This window comes from Apteryx mantelli, chromosome 8, assembly GCF_036417845.1.
Source record: "Apteryx mantelli isolate bAptMan1 chromosome 8, bAptMan1.hap1, whole genome shotgun sequence".
Taxonomy (NCBI): Eukaryota; Metazoa; Chordata; class Aves; order Apterygiformes; family Apterygidae; genus Apteryx; species Apteryx mantelli.
In genome coordinates this window covers 8,533,413-8,551,792 of record NC_089985.1, presented here as the reverse complement: position 1 = coordinate 8,551,792, position 18,380 = coordinate 8,533,413, and the positions used below count along the sequence as shown (strand labels likewise).

Here is an 18,380-nt window from a genome sequence, read left to right as displayed (position 1 = left end):
GGCCGCTGCTCGCTGTGCGGCGGGGAGGGGCATCTCCCGGTGCTGTGCCGCGCCGCCGCCGCCTGACGGGGAAGTCGCTGGCCGGGGAGCGGGGCGGCGCTCGGCCTCCAGGTGCCTCCTGAGGTGCCCGGCGCGGCGCGGCCTCGGTGGGGGCGCGTGGGCGGGGGCGTCCCCGCGCCCGACAGCCGGGGGGGGGAGGGGGGCTTGTGTTGGCGACTGCCTGGGGGTGTTGAGGCAGCGGGCTTGTGCTCTGAGGGGCCCTTCCGGGTGCGCGGGGCGGGGGCGGGAGGCTGTTGCCCCTTTGCTGGTGGAGTTACAGCTTTTCTTTCAGTTGCTCAACTCGTCCATGTTGAAAAATGGCTTAAAGAGCCTTCCTTATGTTTGCTTAGTCTTTGCCTGAAGTCTCTTGCTTTTTGGCTGAGCTACTTCTATAGCTTAACTGTTTAGGTGTTCACCTATGGTCTGGGAATGAACCTCAAAGCTTTGGGACCAGCTGGTTAAACTTTCTCATAGTCTTCTTAAATTTTGGGGGCTGACAGCTGTTCATGGTAGATTCGCAGAACTTAATTTGAGTGGAGGTTGGTGTAGCTTTTATGTCATCTCCCAATGATGACATGAACATGTCCAGTAGAAAGGGGGAGGGGGAAGGTGAACCTAAGGCATGAGTCATATAGTTGGAATTGCTTTAAAACTCCACAATTACATGACTCTCCATTAAAGGATGTTTGTCGGTCTTGTGTGTTTGCTGGTACAAAATATGTGTCTGGAGCAGAAGGTAGAATAAAACTGCCATGTTTTCTTCTGTGAAATTTGTCTATTAGCGAGATGCGAATGCTCAACTTTGTTCAAGTCTCCTGTGGTTCTGTAATGTGAAGAGAAAACAAGAGAAAATTAAGAGTGTTTTTTTTTTATGCAGTTGAAAAGTTAATTTTATGCCAGATGGAAATGCAATTTGAAATAAATAATAATGATAATGCTATTTTTCCTAGGTTTGAAGATGTCTAAAAAGAAACTGAAGAAATTAAGTGAAAAGGAGGACAGTTTGGATGGCCGGGATGACAAAGTAGGAAGAACTATATTATTTTTATAAAATCAAAATCCTACTTTCAAGAGGAGAGCATGAATTATTTAGCAGTTTCATGATAGAAAGATGAATCAAATTTGGAAATGAAAGGTGGGGTCATTAAGGACAGCAAGAGGATTGAATTAGATGACTAAAAATTCCAGCCAGATAACTGACTTCTGTGTTTTGTTTTGTTTTCTCCCAGAGGCCATGGGTATCAGAAATTATTAGTTTTTTTTTTTTTAAGCATATCTTCTTGACCAGAGAAGCTGAGCTCAAAAAAGTTACCAAAACCGCTACTGTCTTTCTGGGTTGTTCTTTATCTTGGATCACATTATTTTCTGATTAAGCACAAATTATACTTTGCAGCGTTTTAGCAATTGGCTTTCAAGGAAATATTTCCTCTTAACCAGTGAGGTGTATAAATCGATGACCAAAATTAGTGTAGATTCTTAGTATATTCCTGTGTGTGTCCACATCTAGTGAGTAAAATTCTACTGAATCCCTTGTAAAATGCAGATTCAACCAGGGTGATAATCTTTTTGGTCATGTATGTAGCCAAAATAATTTCCCATTCCTTTGGCTATTTTTATTGTTAATATACCCTCTTGGAAAGTTATTTCCTAACAGTAGTGTAATACATAGCCCGTAAATCAGTAATTTAAAAAATATACATTTCAGTTTGCTAGTTTTTTTTCCCTTTGATTCTGTAAAGTAGATATGAAATGAGAGAGTTTTTAATTGTCTTATGAATGCCTCAGAAAAATGTTTGGAAGTGCCTCTAGGTGAACATGAAGAGATTATGGTCTTACTAGCCTTTTGCTCCTGTAGAAACGTACAAATATTTGTAACTACTTTTTTTCCTCCTGAATTTCTTATTATTATTCCATTTATCTTTTAACATTGACTTGTTCTAAGACTTTGATTTTTATGTGTTTCTGTGCTGCAAGCGGTAAAGACCTTGCTTAAAACCTCATACTGTAGCTGTATCACCATTGCTAATGGCTATACCAGTTCAAAAAATAGTGGGTCTTAACTGTTGCATGACTTCAATCTGTTTGGAACAAAATTAGATATTGCTGTAGGCAGACGTTCACTGACTCAAGCAACAGTGGAAAACTTAACTATTAATAGCACAATGATGAGAAACTTCTGAAAAGTAGTAAGTGCATCTTCTACAGAATGGGTAAGAGGTGTCTTCTGCTCACACAGGTTTGAGTAAGCCATTTATCTAGAGTTGTGTCTAAGCATGATTGATTTTTGTGGTGTAAGCATGACCACAGATTACAAAAAACTTCATGCCTGTTGACTTTTAGCAGAAATAAGGTTGGCATATGCCTCCTAAAGTATGAGTGAAAGGATGTTTGTCACAATATAAATTAGAACAGCTTTAAGCAGAGCTATCTGGGGGAGTCTGCACGGCCACCTCTTGGTAATGTGGCCTGGAAAACAGCAGATGATATGATAGGCGTGTGAGTGTAAATTCTGCGTGTGAATAGAATACCTGAAACAGTCTGTTCCAAGATGATGTTTACCCAAGAGCCCATAACGCTAAGACAAAGGTAACAATGACAATTTGCTTAAGACGATGAAACTGAGTGATAACCAGGGAATTACCAAGAGACTTCTGAGAAAAGAAGGGTCTAGCTTGAAAAGAAGTATAAAAACAGTATGAAAACTTGTACTTTTGAGGGGAGAGGTCTTTGGAGTAAGAAAGTAGTACAGAGCAGCAGTTAACTGGGCTTGGTACCGCCAGAAGTCACCTCACCAGCGTCACAACCTCCATCCAGGCCGGATGGGGCTCCCTCCCCTGCCGGGCACTGTCACGAGCTTGCGCTCCAGCTAGTGGGCTGGCAGTACAGGGTCCGCACCTCAGGTGTGCGTATGCGTTCTCATGGGGATCTTTGTCACCAGCGTGTGTTAGCCGAGTGTGTGGGAAGTGGCATGGTATGCGCAAGGCTTGAGCACCTGCATCTCCAGCAGGATGTGTGTATGGAAACAGGGAACCGGCACTCCCAGAAGAGAGGATGTATGCTTGCAATCCACACTGCCTAGGAAGGAGGGGATGTGCAATCTGTGTCATTTACGTGTCTGAGATGAGAACTTTTTGGTATCAGGTATTTATTAACATAATTGCTTTATATTGTGGTTTATCTGTTGTACTGCTGGTGTTGATCCTGAATGTGTAGTTCATAGATTGCCAGTTAATTACATGTTGTTAATAAAACAGTAAACTTTGATTCCTGATTTGATTTAAATTATGTGAATTGAGCGTCCTTCCTGCAGCAAGTTGCATGACAAAATTCTTAGTGGCAGCAGCCTCAAACAGCCTCTTACATTAAGATTCCGTTGTTTCTCTGCTGTAAAAGGACTGACCACAGTTAGAAGTTCTCTGGATTTCCTTAGTTTCATTAAGACTTTAGAGGTTTCTGCAACCCTTTTGTTTTTAATTAAGTGCTTTCTAATGTGACTCAGCTTGCAATGCAGATATGCCAAGCAGTGTTAAAACTACCTTCTAAACTAGCACTGTTCAAGTCCTTTGTTCGGGGACTATCCTTTCTCTTAACCAGGCCTGTGTAATTGTGGTTTCGTACTGCTGCCCCTGTAAATCTGGCCAGAATTAGTATGCATCTCATCTGCGCAAATCTCCCGTAGAAATATCCGCTCTTTGGGGCTAGGTGGAGCAGTCTCCAGGTAACTTTCTTCTTCCTAGCAAATTTTATAAATACACAAAAATGTATATTGTACACACTGGTTAATTCTAGAATATATGAAACACATGAATCCTGAATGTGTTTAACTAGTCAAGCTTTTTCTATTTATAATCCAGGTCAGTACACAGTCATTTTTCCCCTCTTGTGCTTCTAAAATATAACAAAAATTAAATATAGAATTATAATGAGGTATGCAGCTACTGTTTTCAAAGGTTAACTTGCTCAAAATCATAGTGAATCCACTAAGAGATAATAGCTTGTTCCATCTTACCAAGATTTTATTTTACTGCAGTTTCCTATACGAGCCCTTGGGGTTTTTCTCTTCTTTCAGAACTCTGAAGACACAAGATCTTATAACCATACTGTGAAAGGAGAAACAGAATTTCAGAGGTAAATTCTTGCTTTGTCATTAATGTAACTACTAAAAAAGCCTAGGTAACAGATAAGTAGGTGATTGAAGGTAAGAATTTTGCTTGACTTGTTCACCAAATAAAATATGGACTTTTAACACATGGCGTGTTTGTATTGCATTAATGAGTAGATCCTGTCTAGGCTGGTCAGTTTGAGGACTCTGTTTTTTCCACTATCTCAAACTTTTCTAACTCTATGTTACTGCACTTCAGATAATGGACAAGTGACATCCAGCATTGCTATCATAAAAAGATGACGTTTCCTTCTGTATCTTGAGCACTACATTGTTCTGTATTGCATATTGCACATACTCTGTTATCAAAAAAAGGCTGCAGTGTACTTTGGAGGATAGTTCTGCAGTGAAATTAGTATCTTTAATCAATTTCTGTAGTCTCTAAATCCTTGATTTCTCCTGCTGCTTGAAATAGTTGTTCCTAGGCAAAGAATAGCAGCCTTTCATCTTAGCTGTAGAAAATGTAAACAGTGTTTGAAAACTTAATAATATAAAGTAAAAATGTTCTTATGAGCCCTGAGATAGTAGACTCTTGGATTGCTTCTTAATCATGGCAAAATCTCACAGCCGTCTCTCTGCTTCATTGGCTTGTAAATCACAGGATATTTAGCTACAGGATATTACTGGCAATGGTCAGAAATGGCTGTATAGGAAGGAATGTATGAAACAAGACAAGTACAAAATGATTTTTCCTGTTGCAAACCCTGCCAGCTTCCAGCAACCGGTTCAGTCTCCAAGGACAGAGGTGTATTTAAGTTATTACCTGTCATGTGTAAGTTTGTTAAATGACTTTTCCCTCCCCAACATTTTTGGTAATGCTATGATAGAGTAGGGGAGAAACTTTCTTCAAATATTTTAAACCTAGCATATGATAAATTTATTAAGTACTTTCTCTGCTCTTGTAGGAAATAGTTCGTTATTCACAACTTCTCATATCGTTTATCATTTTTGTTGAATGTTGCTATATTGCCCTCAATCGTTCCTTTTGAGTTCCCTGGTCTGTTTATTTTCTGTCATTTGAGAGTCATTCAATGTTTGGTACTGTGCAGCCAAAACCTAACTGCTGCTTGCTTGAATTTTTGTGAAGTGTGGCACAGCTCACAAATATCATTAAAATGCTCTTAAAACTCACCTGTGCAATAAGATGGAACTAGACTGTAGTCAGGGACCTCTCAAGCCACTAGCTAGTAAAATGCAGAAAAAGCTTCTTCTCAAGCTGGTAAATTGAGGTAAAAATAGTTGTACAGCTAGTAAAACTGTAAATACTGAGAATGGTGTATCAGACTATCTTAAAGGGCAGATGTTGCCAAAAGTTCATAATGAGTTAAGGATGTTCCAAATCAGTACTCGTAAATACTTAACTGTAAATGGCTAAATCAAGTGCAAGCTCTTTTGTTTTTGTTTTATTTCATTATCTGAGTTAATTTTTCTAGGTATATATAACATGTCTCTTTCTGTAACATTTTTATAGATTCAAAATAGAGAAAGGTATACAAGAGAAGAAAAAAGACCAAAGTTCTAATATTTCTCATGGTGTTGATAGAAGGTCCCAAGAAAAATCTCCAAACAGAAGTAAAACCACAGACAGTTCTTCAATCCAAACTGAGAAGCGAAAGAGAATAGTTATACAATTTAAGCCTAAAGAGATTAAACATGGAAAAAGTACAAGCACTGCTGATGTGGTAACTACTATTAGGGAAAGTCGTAACAAAGGTCATCGTTTTGATGGAACAGAAGGAAAAAGGCTCTGGCATAGCTTTGCAGTCCAGAAGGACAAGGTGATGAAGAAAAAGGGAGAGAAAGCTGAATTCTACAAGCTAAAAGTAAAAGCTGAACAAACCATGTTGGAGAAGTTTAAGTCCACTGCATGCAATTCACAAGTACCATGTAGAGCATCAAATGGATCCAAAAAATGGAGTGAAGATGTCAGAACTCAGAAAAAGACATCTATCACCTCGACAGAGACTGTAAATGATGATACAGCTTTCACTAAAAAATCACATATGTTATCTAGGACTTGTGATGAAGAGGATGAAGAAGGACATAAGGAGTTTTCTAAGAAAAATCAACATGCTACCAAACATTCGCCATCTTACTGTTCGACTGAAACACCTAAGCGATGGGACTGTCATAAACAGAAAAAACAGGACATTGATTCCAATAAAGCTGCTGGTAATGCAGGGACTGAAGCAGGGTGCTTTGAAGCTGCAGCTTTACGTTTTAAGCGGGTAATGAGAACCTGATTATTTTAGTATTGTGCAGATGTATGTTTCAGGCTAGTTTCTTTATGGGAGTCTTTTTTATATAAATAGCCCGTTTGTATCTTACAGAGTTCACAGATGGATTTTTCTGATCCTAAGCTAAACCACATTAAAATGCTGCTCTGCTCTGCTGAATGGTCACACAAATGAGAAAAATAATGGTCTTGCATATCACAAGTCTGCACATATGCTTATATAGCTTTACCTTACTGATAGAGGTGTAGAATATTTCAGTTTAGGTATAAGTCAACAATTTTTTTTTTGTGTGCTGTCATGGCCATCATATCATTTTAGGCACATAAACTGACCAACAAAAACTCCACTCTCGGCAAAACAGGTGCTCTTTTGCCAGCATAGTGATACCAGCAGAACTTGTTATTGTAGATCTAGGACTAAATTAATACATTTCCTGCATAAATTCATGGTTAGCTGTGATCGGTTTGTGTGTGAGTTCTAACTTATATTTCTCCCTGCACCTCTATTTACATACAAATTTTATTTAGAGCTTCTTTGCTCTTTGTTTGTTTGTTTGTTTGTTTGTTTTCAACTTGCCTAGCATTAGTTTTCGGATTTCTGTTCATGTTATGGAAGCATGATTGTTCTGTGCATACACAAAGAGAGGGTTTATTTAATTATTAAAACTTTAATACAGACTTTAAAGGATCTTTTTAAAAGCCCTTTAGATACTTTAGTAATAGTTTAAAATGATTGTCATAAGGACGCTGGATTTAAACAGTCAGTTGTCACAAGCCCCCAAGAGATTGGAAAAATAAGCTTACTGTGCAAACTGCTATCTATTTATTTTAAAAGAAACCCAACCTTCTAAGCTGTTTTTAATGATACTGTAGAGATAAAATTACTAGTCATGTCCTTTATCATGAATATCAGAAATATTATGTTACCTATTCATTTTGTTTGCAAATAGTCAATGTTTTCTAACGAGCACTCTAGGAGATTCTTAGTGTCCTATTTCTGTTACTGCTACTGTTTCTAGACTTTTGAGGTCCCATGCACATCTGACTCCTACCAAGGCGGGGAGAACATAAAGTCTACCCAAAAGGTTGGTGATATACTTGTTTTACACTAAACAGCTGTATTCTCAGACTCTTGAGGATCACTTGTTCCTCAGTCCTTGATATTTTATATTGTTGATATGGTATTTTAATTCTTTCTACAGAACTTTGAAGTCTTTCCATCGCACCAAGGCAGTCAGAGCCCGGAATCAGACCAAGAGGTTAGTAATGCTCTAACTTAACCTTTCTCAGTTATATTAAAAATTTACGGCACTGAGTTCCTGTAGTTAGACAATTCTATGTCCTTTCCTAGTATTCTGTATTGTTGGTTTATGATCTATACTTCTAAGAGTGTGGAGCATTTTTCAAATACTAAACAAACTTGGTAAAGTACTGCTAATCAGGAACTTTCTGAAATAGAAAGTTTGCCTTTCTCTTATTCTCGGTGAAGGAGGTGTCCTTCATAGTTGCTTCTATACTCTGCGAATCTCATATTCCAACTTCTAATTTTTCAGTAGCGAAAGAGCTGTATTTTTTAAGGAACAGTTGGCAGGATACTTCCAGTCTATATAGCAAAAAATGGAATAAAGCTTTGGGGTGTTAGGCAGAATGGTCGCAAACCTTCTTTCTAGGCCGTATTTTGGACCTTTATTTTTTGGACTTTTTACAGTGGAGGTTGTGTAGCAGATTATCATGGCTTTAAGCTTGCTGAACTAACTTAAGGTTTTTCATGCTTTATTTCTAAAATGAAAAATTTTCACGCTTTCGTTTAGTCAGTTTTAACACAACAGCACTAATGCAAAAGAATCTTTTTTGGACGCACTTCTAAAGAGATTGCTTGTATATAGTTATTTTTATACGTACTTTTTTTTTTTTTTAACACTGTAGATGCAGATAGTAGAAGATTTGCATGTTGCTCGTCTTGAAAAAAGGATGGCACTGTCGGTAGTACAGACTTGCGGAGAGCTTACAAGTATGGAAACAGATCTCCCAGAACAGGAGTTGAGTACTTCTGCTGGTATGTCTTGAGCTGATACTCTTTGGTATCTACTTAAACTAGTCATTACAATCAGGTAGTGACCTGAACAGGTAGTACACAGTTCATTCTTTCACCACTGTGGTGGTTTTTGTTTTGTTTTTTCTTTATCTGCAGAGGCTTCTACTTCTGGTCTGAACATCTTAGTGGTGATTGACACAAACATAATGATTAGTCACCTTGAGTTCGTCAGGTCCCTGAAATCTGAAGATATACCAGGTATGTGAATACATGGTGAGCAGTAGGAAATTTGTAGAAAGAATGGATGATTGTAAGAACTTTCTGGAAATCACAAAGCACTTATAACCTGATAAGCTGTCAGTCACTGCTTTATTTCTGTCTTGGTTAAGGTCAGAATTCATGAGAAGTGTGAGCAGTTCCTCTGGAATTCGGATCGCAGACCCTGGTGTTAATGTTTGGTTCTGACATGTTGCAAAGGTTTTAGATAATTGCTGTTAGCGGGCTTAGGATCGTGTGTGTTGGTTGTTGGTAGACATGTATGGAATCTATCAGAATACTTGTGGTGCTTTGATGTTTTCAGCCAACGAATATACCTACAAAGGCAGCCTGGTAAATAACCTTAACAAGGGTCCCAGTAGTTTTCAAGGGTGTGTCAGACTGTATTTTTCTTTCCCAAATTAAGCGTGGTGTTATATTGTGTAAACTGGGAGCTGCTGTCTCTCTCAGGTGCCTTTTTTTAGGATATCGCTGCTCCCAAGTTTTGGTTCTGCACCAGATCCCTTATGCAAAAGGTTCAAAAGGTTGCCCTATTTACTGTAAAGCAGATGGATGTTGGTGTATATTTTTTTGAGTTGTAGTCTTGCCACGTGAGTAGAAAAGAAAACAAGTGAAGTGTTTGTCTTGGATGGACCAACAGAACAGAGCTGTTAAATTCTAATTTACCATGTATTTCATTTATAAGAGTATTGAAGTTCAAATCATACATAGTCACAGAAATTCTGATGAATAAAACCTTGATCCGATATCAATGCTTCCTGTTCCTCGCACGGGAATATTGGCTGGCAATTAGCACAAACCATTGCTCACTTTAGTTAATGGTTGGTTTTGCATAGTGACTGTGGTGGTCATTCAGGTATTACCATCCCATTTTTTCTGCTACCTTCACATTGCTTTAACATCTTGCAGCACATGTGACAATGTTAATTGTTGTAAATATACTTTAGAATATTACTACACAGAGATGTCAAAGTATTCTGCTGATCAAAATTGTTTATTCCTTTTATTTGATTAATATTGTCATTTTTACCTGTAACCAATCGAGTGCCAGCTTGAGATTAGATTAGGAACAGGGAACTTTGTCTTTTTTTTTTTTTTTTAACTGTTCATTTTTTAATGCTAGGTACTCTTGAGCACAGAATATGACAACTGTTGGCAAAATAGATAAGTGTTATCTTACATAAATATGATGTTTGAATTAAATGTTAACTGTAAAGTGTGCTAGTTCATTTAGCTCTTCGAAATTTCCTTTTTTTGTTGTTCGTACAAGGTGTTGGCAGACTCGCGTTGATAATTCCTTGGGTTGTTCTACAAGAACTAGACAACTTGAAGAAGGGGAAAATGTTACAGCACGTTCGGGACAAAGCTATCCCTGCAGTCCAGTTCATCTACATGTGTCTTAAAAAACAAGACTCAAAGTTGTGGGGGCAATCCATGCAGCTCGCTTCTCAAAAAATATGTAAGCTGTGTGCAGTCAATGTACTTCGGGTACTCTAATCTTTGCAGCTCACTTAGTGTGAGCCTTAGCGCTACATTTTGATTTTGATACAGTCGTCACTCTGACTTTGCAGTTTGCTTCTTAAAATTGGCTAATAGCTTACAGCAGGCTTTGGAGCATATCCAAGCCTTTAGTATGCAAATACCTTCTTCAGATTAGTGCTTTGTTCACTGTTGTTTAATCGATTGTTTCTCAGTTTGAGCTGCATCTGTTGAGCTGGTAAGTAGGGAATTACTTAGTCTAAATTAATCTAGCTGCTTCCTCTTCGTCTACAAGCTAAGGATATATTGTGTGGTTTTGCTTTTTGACTTTGTGGCCAGAAAGCATAACATTCCACGAAATTCATATGTGGCTCACTAGAAGTTTTCCAGCAAAGTAATAGCATTTCTGAGTAGAGTAGTACTTAAGAATTCAAAGCTCAGATTTGTGCTTGGATTACACTTCTCTGTCCTTGTTTGAGGAGTGTTACCTCAAAAGACAGTACCATGACTGCACTGAAGTATTTCATATGCTGGGTTACTTCTGAACATGTCAGCACTGTCTTAACTAAACTTGCAGATGGCCTGAGTGACGAGAACAATGATGATCGTGTTTTACAATGTTGTCTGCAGTATCAGAACCTCTTTCCTCAAGCTGTTGTCATACTTTGCACGTGAGTTCCTGTGTGTTTCTAGGTCTGTTATGAGGTATAAGGTAGTCTCCTGCTAAAGGTGGCGTTTTCAAATCTGATCTTAAAATGAAGAGCTGCTTCCAAAATAAGCTTTTTGAGAGGTAGTCACCCTCTTAAAACCTAGAGTAGATGGTTGTAATAAAACATAAAGGTTGTAGGCTTAGTCACCTTCCTGTGCATGAGGCCTGAAGTAGAATTAAGTTTATTCAAGCTTCAATTTTAAAACTTTTAAAGCATAGTTTTCTTGGATTTTATTCCAATTTCTTATTAAAAAATTATTGGAGTTATGAAATTGAAAAAGTGATTGTATTAATGATTGAGATCCAGTTAGATATTTGGTTTCTGCCCACCTGTTTTGGGGAGAGAGAGAAACATTGATGATTGTTAATCTTAGGAGGAGGGAAGGTGGAGATACGTTTGCCTCTCGTTCTGTGAGAATGAGAGTTGACTTTTGAGAGTAGATTCTCGATTTGATGCAAGGCATGTGAAGCTGGTTTTTAAAGGGCTAATATTCCCTGACTGTCAACAGCTTTATTTGGTCTTTGCTAAAAACCCTTTCCAGTACTATTTCAGTAAGTGGGTATCACAATCACAGCATGGGTATGGTTGTCCATAATCATTTTAGATTTCTCTGGAAAAAGAACAGGAGGTAACTTAAGTGTTCTTCATCTGATAAATCCTTTATCCTTTCCTACGTCAACATAAGCAACTGGAATTTGGAGGCAGTAGCAGAATCCAACTTTGTACCGTGCGTTGGTAGTAGTTCTACTGGAGTAGTACACACCTCAGGGCAGCATCTGTGACAACCATTTGGCCAGTGAGACAGTAAAAATAGGTTTGTAAAACTAGGTTTTATAATGTCAGTCTAATAAGCTATTACTTTCTTACCAGCATTGCCTCATTTGCACCCTAAGATCATAGCAACTAGACATCATTACTGTAGTATTTGTAGGTTTTTTTTCTTAAAGCAAGCCTAGAGCATGGTTTTTAGTATGCTTTTATATTTTTCAGAATAGCTGCTTTGGTTAATTTTCTTGTCTAATTTTTTGAACTGGTTCTAATTGCTTGAGAGAAAACTTTGCATATAATGAAGTTCACAAAATAAGCTTACCGAAGACAAATTTTTCAGTATATTACTTAATATGTAACTTAATACGTAATTACTTAATATATAACCATGTCAGTTTTATGTCAAAAGTTAATTCTCTTCTAGGGATGATAAAAATTTATGCAATAAAGCCATTGTGAGTGAGATAAAGGCATTCTGCAAAGCAGACTTGGTTACTGCTCTACAGAATCTCAACATAAACAGGCAACAGAACTGTGTTGACCTGCAACAGTCAAAATGTGGTAAGTTTGTTTAACGGGCATGTGTCTCAAAAGCCGGCATATATGTGTGTGTGTGTGTGTGTATATATATGTAGTAATCAATGTAGGGGAAGGAGAATAGTCTCCATTATTACCTCAGTTTTCATATACTTTGAATCCTTAGGTGTGCTTTATGTTTGGAGCAGATTTTCTGTTTTCAGAGGTAAGCATTCTTCTGAAAGCTTGAGACAGAAAAACACAGCATGAATTTCCTGTGTTTATATAGCCATTTAAAAGGTGTCCTCACCATCTTTGAACTGAAAAGAGTTTTTTCCGCTTGAGCCAATTTGGGTCCCGCTCTTATTAGTTGCAAAATTTTGTATGCTAAGATGATAGCTTTATTGGCATCCCAAACAGTAGAACTTGATTTCTGGGTTGCCTGCTCATGTTTCTAAAGATGCAAATATAGCTGTTTGTGTTAAATAGGTGTAAGAAGTGATTTCATTATACTTGCTAATAAGCCCACCGGCTGTATATAATCTAAGTTATTTAAAGGGAAAGAAGAAATGTGGAGTAAGATCACAAATGAATAATGCTCTGGGGAAATCGGATCTTCTCAGTTAGCAGCTCATAATTAAAAATACTCACACTGCAAGTGGATATAACTAGATATACTTGAAACCTAATTAGATGTAGCCCATCTGCTTTATAACATAATGTAGAAATGCAGTCTGTCTTTCCTTTTATTGGTAGGAACAAGTAATTTGTGTACTGTCAACATAAATTAGATATAGAAACAGTTGCAATAAATATCTTTTATTGTCATTGATTTGACAGATACAGAATTCCAGAAAACAGAAGGAGGAAATGCTAATCTTACTGCTCAATTCCCAAGTATACTTCCAGACCTTGAAAAGAACTTAGGAGAAGCTTTATCTTGTATTTTGGAGACTGAAATGAAAATTGCATTTGGAAACCTGTGGATGGAGGTGGTTTCTTATGTTGTCTTGTTTGATATTTCAAATATTGAGAGGTTTAAGTGGCCTTGGTGTTTTTATGGTGTTAATGCCTGTGCTAAGCCAAACAGTGTAGTCGTGTAGTTCACTAAAATAACAGAGTGTTCAGTTATACTATTTCGTTTTATAACAAGATTATTCTATTTGACCAGTAATGACTGTGCAGTGTTTTAGTAATACAGTGATAGAAATCCTGGCAGTTCAGTGTGAATTTTCAGAACTCTGTATTAATTACATTACATCTAGACTTGTAGTTTTCTAGTATGGTTAAAGCACTTACTTATTGGAGAACTTGAAACATTTTACTATTATTGATTTAGCTTTATTTAAGAATGTTTTGTTATGAAGCAGTTATTATCATTTTTATGTTAAATAACAAGATACTGAATATGTATCTTCTCCAACTGTGCAGGAAAATTTGTGGAAAAGGTTAGAAATAGCTAACTTTTTCCCATGCTTTGATTTAAACCAAAAGGATTTTGAGGATATTTTATAATTTATATTTTTGCCTATCATTGAAGGTAAGTGCTGTATGATTTCATATGCAGAGTCAACTTTGAAAGCGATCACTTTCTTGAAATTAGTGTGTGTTTTTTGTTTCTATTGACATTGTAAATTTTATTTCTGCATTGTAAATATGTCCTCCAAGAAATTGTTCCATAAAGGTCTATATAATATTGAGGCATGGTTGTTGCAAGCACTCCTAAAAACATCTGTCCTGGTAGGAGAAATGCCGTATGGATAAAATCGTTAACAATTTATCTGTGATAGAACTACTTTCCTTGGAAATAATCATGTTTAACCAGGTTCTCCAGACATTCTCACTTTAAAATGTATTGTTAACAGAAAATAAATACTCCAATAAAACACAATTTCAGATTATCCATTCTTCAGCTGATGTTCCGTTTTATAACTGGTAAAAGTTAGTAAGATGTATTATTGCAAATAAGCCTCTGTGGCTTGCCAAAACAAAATCATTTGAGTAGGATGATTCCTGTGTCACAGGATGGAGCTTTGATTAGCTAGTTAGCGTTTAGGCACTTTTGATTAACTTGATTCTGGTTAACATCTTTTCAAATTCTGACTTCATTCGATAGTAATAAATCACGTTTTTATATATTACTTTATGTATAGTCACAGCTATGCACAATAAGGTTTACTTTTGCTTTTTTAACAATACTAGATAATCAAAGGCATATTTACTGTTGTTCTGGCTTTTGTATGCAAGTAATAAATTAAACTGCTTTGAGAGATTACTCGATTATATTTGGATTATTTGAGAAAAGGGGGACCCAATTATCATGAAGAAGTTGAGAATTATTGTAGTACAGTGCATACTTCTAGGCGAGCATCTCTGTGTAACTCATGCTGCTGCTGAATCAATTTTTTTACTAGATAGACTTGCTAAATCTGAATAAATCTTATTTCTGAGGAACCTTTGGAATACTATTTCAGCAAGCACAAATGACAACAGACATTAAAGAAGACAGCAGGTGTGAAATGTGTAGGAATATGTGTATATGAAAATCAGGCTTCAAATTTTTAAACATACTATTTTTCAGATACTGTATCAGAAGCCACCCTGGACATTAGCAAGCTTGCTGCAGTGTTATAAAAAACACTGGGTGGCTGTTTTTGGTTATGTTGTGCCAAGGAGTTTACTTGCAACCGTTGAATATCTCTATAAACACCTCTGTACAGGTAAGAATCTCGGAGAGTGTTTGTCAATTTGCAATTATTTGTACTTTTGCAAATAAACTTGCTGTTCTGGTTTTTGTAGTTACAGAAGTAGACACTGAAAAGGCATGTACTCTGTATGTTTAAATAGTATTATATCCCATCCTCTTCTGCTTTTTTTAATTTAAGATTATCCAAGTGGAGCCATAACTTGGACAATATTATCTATTTTCATATGTATCCACAATTTATCCCCCAGATGGGTGACAAAATCACAATACTGTTTTTGTGTGTAGAGCTAGGAGTGAACTGAAATTGAGCAGTGAATAACTTAACAACAACAACAACAACAAAGTAAGAAGGTTCGAACCATGCTCAAGTCTGTCCACCCTCTGGCCCCAGATGGTCTAAATATCACTTACAAAAATCAAGCAAATGGTTTCTGAAATGTATTTCTCTTTTTTCTGTAGTTCAGTATTCTGCTGCCTTTTCTTCAGTATTTTTCTATTTTTTTTTTAAACAAAAACACTAAAATCTAATATATGGAGACTCTCAGGCATTTAAAAATTTATTTCACACATCTTTATGTGCCTGAAAAAAATCAAGTGAAAAATGTTTTAATGAACATTTAATAATGGTCACCAAAGTCTCTGAACTATTTTTAAAAGGCAAATCTTTCTACCTCCTTTGCTACCACGTTAGATGTGGTTATGCAGTTCATCAGTTGACCTGCATTTACCAAATAAATTGAGGAGAAGCAAAGTCTACATAATATGATGGATAAGGGCAGGTAGGTTTGTTTTCCAAAAAAAAAGAAAAACTTTCATTTATTTAGAGATTTTAAAAGATTTTTGACTTTAGCAAATTTAGCTGTTTTGGGATATTGTTCTGTAGGAATAAGTTAGATATGTCCGTCAAGCCTCTTGCCAGATCCTGGATGAGCCTGGGTTACTTGATTAAAAAGCACAAGTCTTAACCCTACACAGTGTTGTTAATATTTCTCTAGAGACTGTTTAATGCTTTTGAACCATTTTCAAGACTTTTTATATGCTTCAGTTAATTCAGATATTTGAGTATTAAATTTGCTTCCTGGGATTGATCACTCCTAACATATCTACATTTTTTATTTCCCATCTTCCTCTTAATGTTTAAGTATCAGCTCAAACAGTTGACTCCTCAACGGCTGGTATCTTACTCCAGGAATCCAAAAAGCTGTTGCACGCTTTCAGTTCTCGGTCAGACTATAACGGTGTGCTTCCTCAGGCTTATGCTGAAGTCAGTAAGCTCCACCAAATGCTTACGGAGGTAAGGGGAACTTCAGTATGCACTCACCTAACATCATCTTAAAGTTGCTCCATGTTCATATTACAAACTTGCCTTAGATTTCTAAATTATTCCCATAATTTCAACAAATTACTGCAGGAAGTGCTGTTGAGAAGGTGTCTTGAAAATTAATAGGTGCCAAATTTAACTTTTCTTTTTCCTGTCTTTATGAATATACTTGCTAGACTTTTTCTCATATAAGTGTTAGGAGGGTGACTGAAAAACATTATTTAGCTGTTTTCAGGAAAAATGTGTTTGATAGTAGTTTTCTATTGCATGTGTCCTCTTGGTCTGATATTACTATTTCTAGGCATATTATTTCAGCTTTTATTGTCTTGGTAGCTCTATTCCTGTGTATGAAGAAAAGGCTTGTGTATATCACATGCTTCATGATATTTAATGGGGAGTGTCCTGATATCTTTTGCGTTCTGAAAAGTATCCTTTTACTTCTGGCTCGTGTCTGAGATGCTGCGGAGGAAATTTCAGTATCTCAGTTTGTGTTGATTCCTAATTCCGTACATAATGGTGTAAAAAAGAGAGTGATGAGGATGAATGAATTGAAGTATTTCTGTATATGGAAAAAAACACAGGTCAGAATATCTGTTAAAAGTTCCTTTCAGCTCTGGAGAAAGCTGAAGGGGGAAGGAAGATGAGAAAGTTCAAGGAGAGGAAGGATGGTCCAGTAGCTTGTGCTTGTGGGTCTTGATTCAGTTCGGTGCCGTACTGTCACTCCTCTGTACGCTGTATGCAGCCACTTACTCCGAAGTTCTGGGAACAGCACTGCCATAAGAAGCAGGCTTTTTGTCCAAAAACTTGTTTCCATCCTGTCCTGTTCCCTGTTTTGTCCTGACACGTTTGACTTTACAAGGAGCTGGCTTAACACTGATTCAGTTGTGCCAGACCAGTTTCAGTTTGAACCCCGAGGAATTTCCTGAGCCAATTTACCACCTGAGTATATGAATACTTTGTGCGGTTACATAGGAACGTGCCATCGGTCACGGGACAGAACAAGACTGCCTTTGTCACGTGTGAGACAAGGCGGTTCTAGTTTTTGCTAGCTTACCATGCCTGTGAAGCTTTGCAGTAAGTCTTCCCTTTGCTTCAGTTTCCTAGCTGCAGAAATTGCAATATTTATAGAAGAAAGACTTGGTGAAAGATTGAGAGATGCTTAGGATAAAGGGACTGTAATAAAGGCGGTTACGACTGCAAGAGATCTGCCTTGCTTTTTTGAGCATTGTTGTAAAAGGGGGAAAAAAAAACCCTAAATGTTTAGAAGTTTTCAACTTTTCTTAAGTTACAAACCGAATATGTTCATTGTTTGTTTACTAAACTGTTTCATCAGGTGAAATCAGACAGTAGACAGGATTTATCAGAAGACACCATGGTTCTTTCAGAAAATGCTGTATGTGAAAAAATGGAAGCAATGACACCAAATCTGCAAAATTGTGAAGAAAAAAAGTTACATTCAAGTACTCACGTGGCTCAAGAAAACAGACACCAGGAAATCTGGTCAGTCCTGGAAGGTGTATGGAATACGATAAACTTGTACAGGTACAGTGTGCTAAAGAAATTCAAAACTTTTACATAACCTCATATTATTGTCAAACAAATGTACTTTGGAAAGTGTTTGCTCCCCCTCCTCCCTTATTCTAGAGAAGAAGCTATTAATAATTAATCAAGATTGGCAAAGAAATTGCACTAATTTGTCACACTAATAAAATAGGAACAGAAAAATTGTCATGTTTCCGTATTAAACAGAATCCTTTACCCTAAAATCCAGATACAGAATCTAGTGATGAATTTCCTTTCTCCAATAAATTTGAAAGTGCCTTAAAAAAAAAAAGCTGTGTTACCATTGATTTTAGTTTGTTTTTAAAAAATCTGCTTGAAAATCATTGAAACATCTTGCTCTTGAATGCTAACACAAAACCTGAATAAGTATTGCCTTTTCTTTTTGTAATATTATTATTATTATTATATCCTTTAGAGAAAGGACTCTGTTACTTCAAGCACAGAGGAACTCCATTTTTGGTGTTCTATTAAGGATAGTGTTTAACTCTCTTGTAACAGTGATTAATAGCTCTGCCAGTGCCATTTCCACACTAGCATTTGAATATACTGCCAGAGCGTAACTCCTCTT

General features: G+C 37.0%; 1 protein-coding gene across 2 annotated transcripts in view; it reads left to right on the top strand.

Annotated features, from left to right (window-relative positions):
* Positions 1-34: 34 nt before the first annotated feature.
* Positions 35-18,380, top strand: part of SWT1 (SWT1 RNA endoribonuclease homolog) — a 36,970-nt gene continuing 18,624 nt past the window's right edge. Inside the window, exons 1-15 of one of the 2 annotated variants that reach the window (XM_067300535.1) lie at positions 35-111; positions 990-1,063; positions 4,109-4,167; positions 5,673-6,429; positions 7,457-7,522; positions 7,640-7,696; positions 8,364-8,493; positions 8,629-8,730; positions 10,019-10,207; positions 10,805-10,898; positions 12,130-12,266; positions 13,062-13,213; positions 14,803-14,941; positions 16,071-16,222; positions 17,583-17,791. In XM_067300535.1, coding sequence (XP_067156636.1) covers positions 998-1,063; positions 4,109-4,167; positions 5,673-6,429; positions 7,457-7,522; positions 7,640-7,696; positions 8,364-8,493; positions 8,629-8,730; positions 10,019-10,207; positions 10,805-10,898; positions 12,130-12,266; positions 13,062-13,213; positions 14,803-14,941; positions 16,071-16,222; positions 17,583-17,791 — 2,309 coding nt within the window. In that variant the 5' untranslated portion in view covers positions 35-111; positions 990-997. Of the gene's footprint in view, positions 124-989; positions 1,064-4,108; positions 4,168-5,672; positions 6,430-7,456; positions 7,523-7,639; positions 7,697-8,363; positions 8,494-8,628; positions 8,731-10,018; positions 10,208-10,804; positions 10,899-12,129; positions 12,267-13,061; positions 13,214-14,802; positions 14,942-16,070; positions 16,223-17,582; positions 17,792-18,380 lie in introns of both variants that reach the window. The other variant, XM_067300536.1, reaches the window with a different exon arrangement.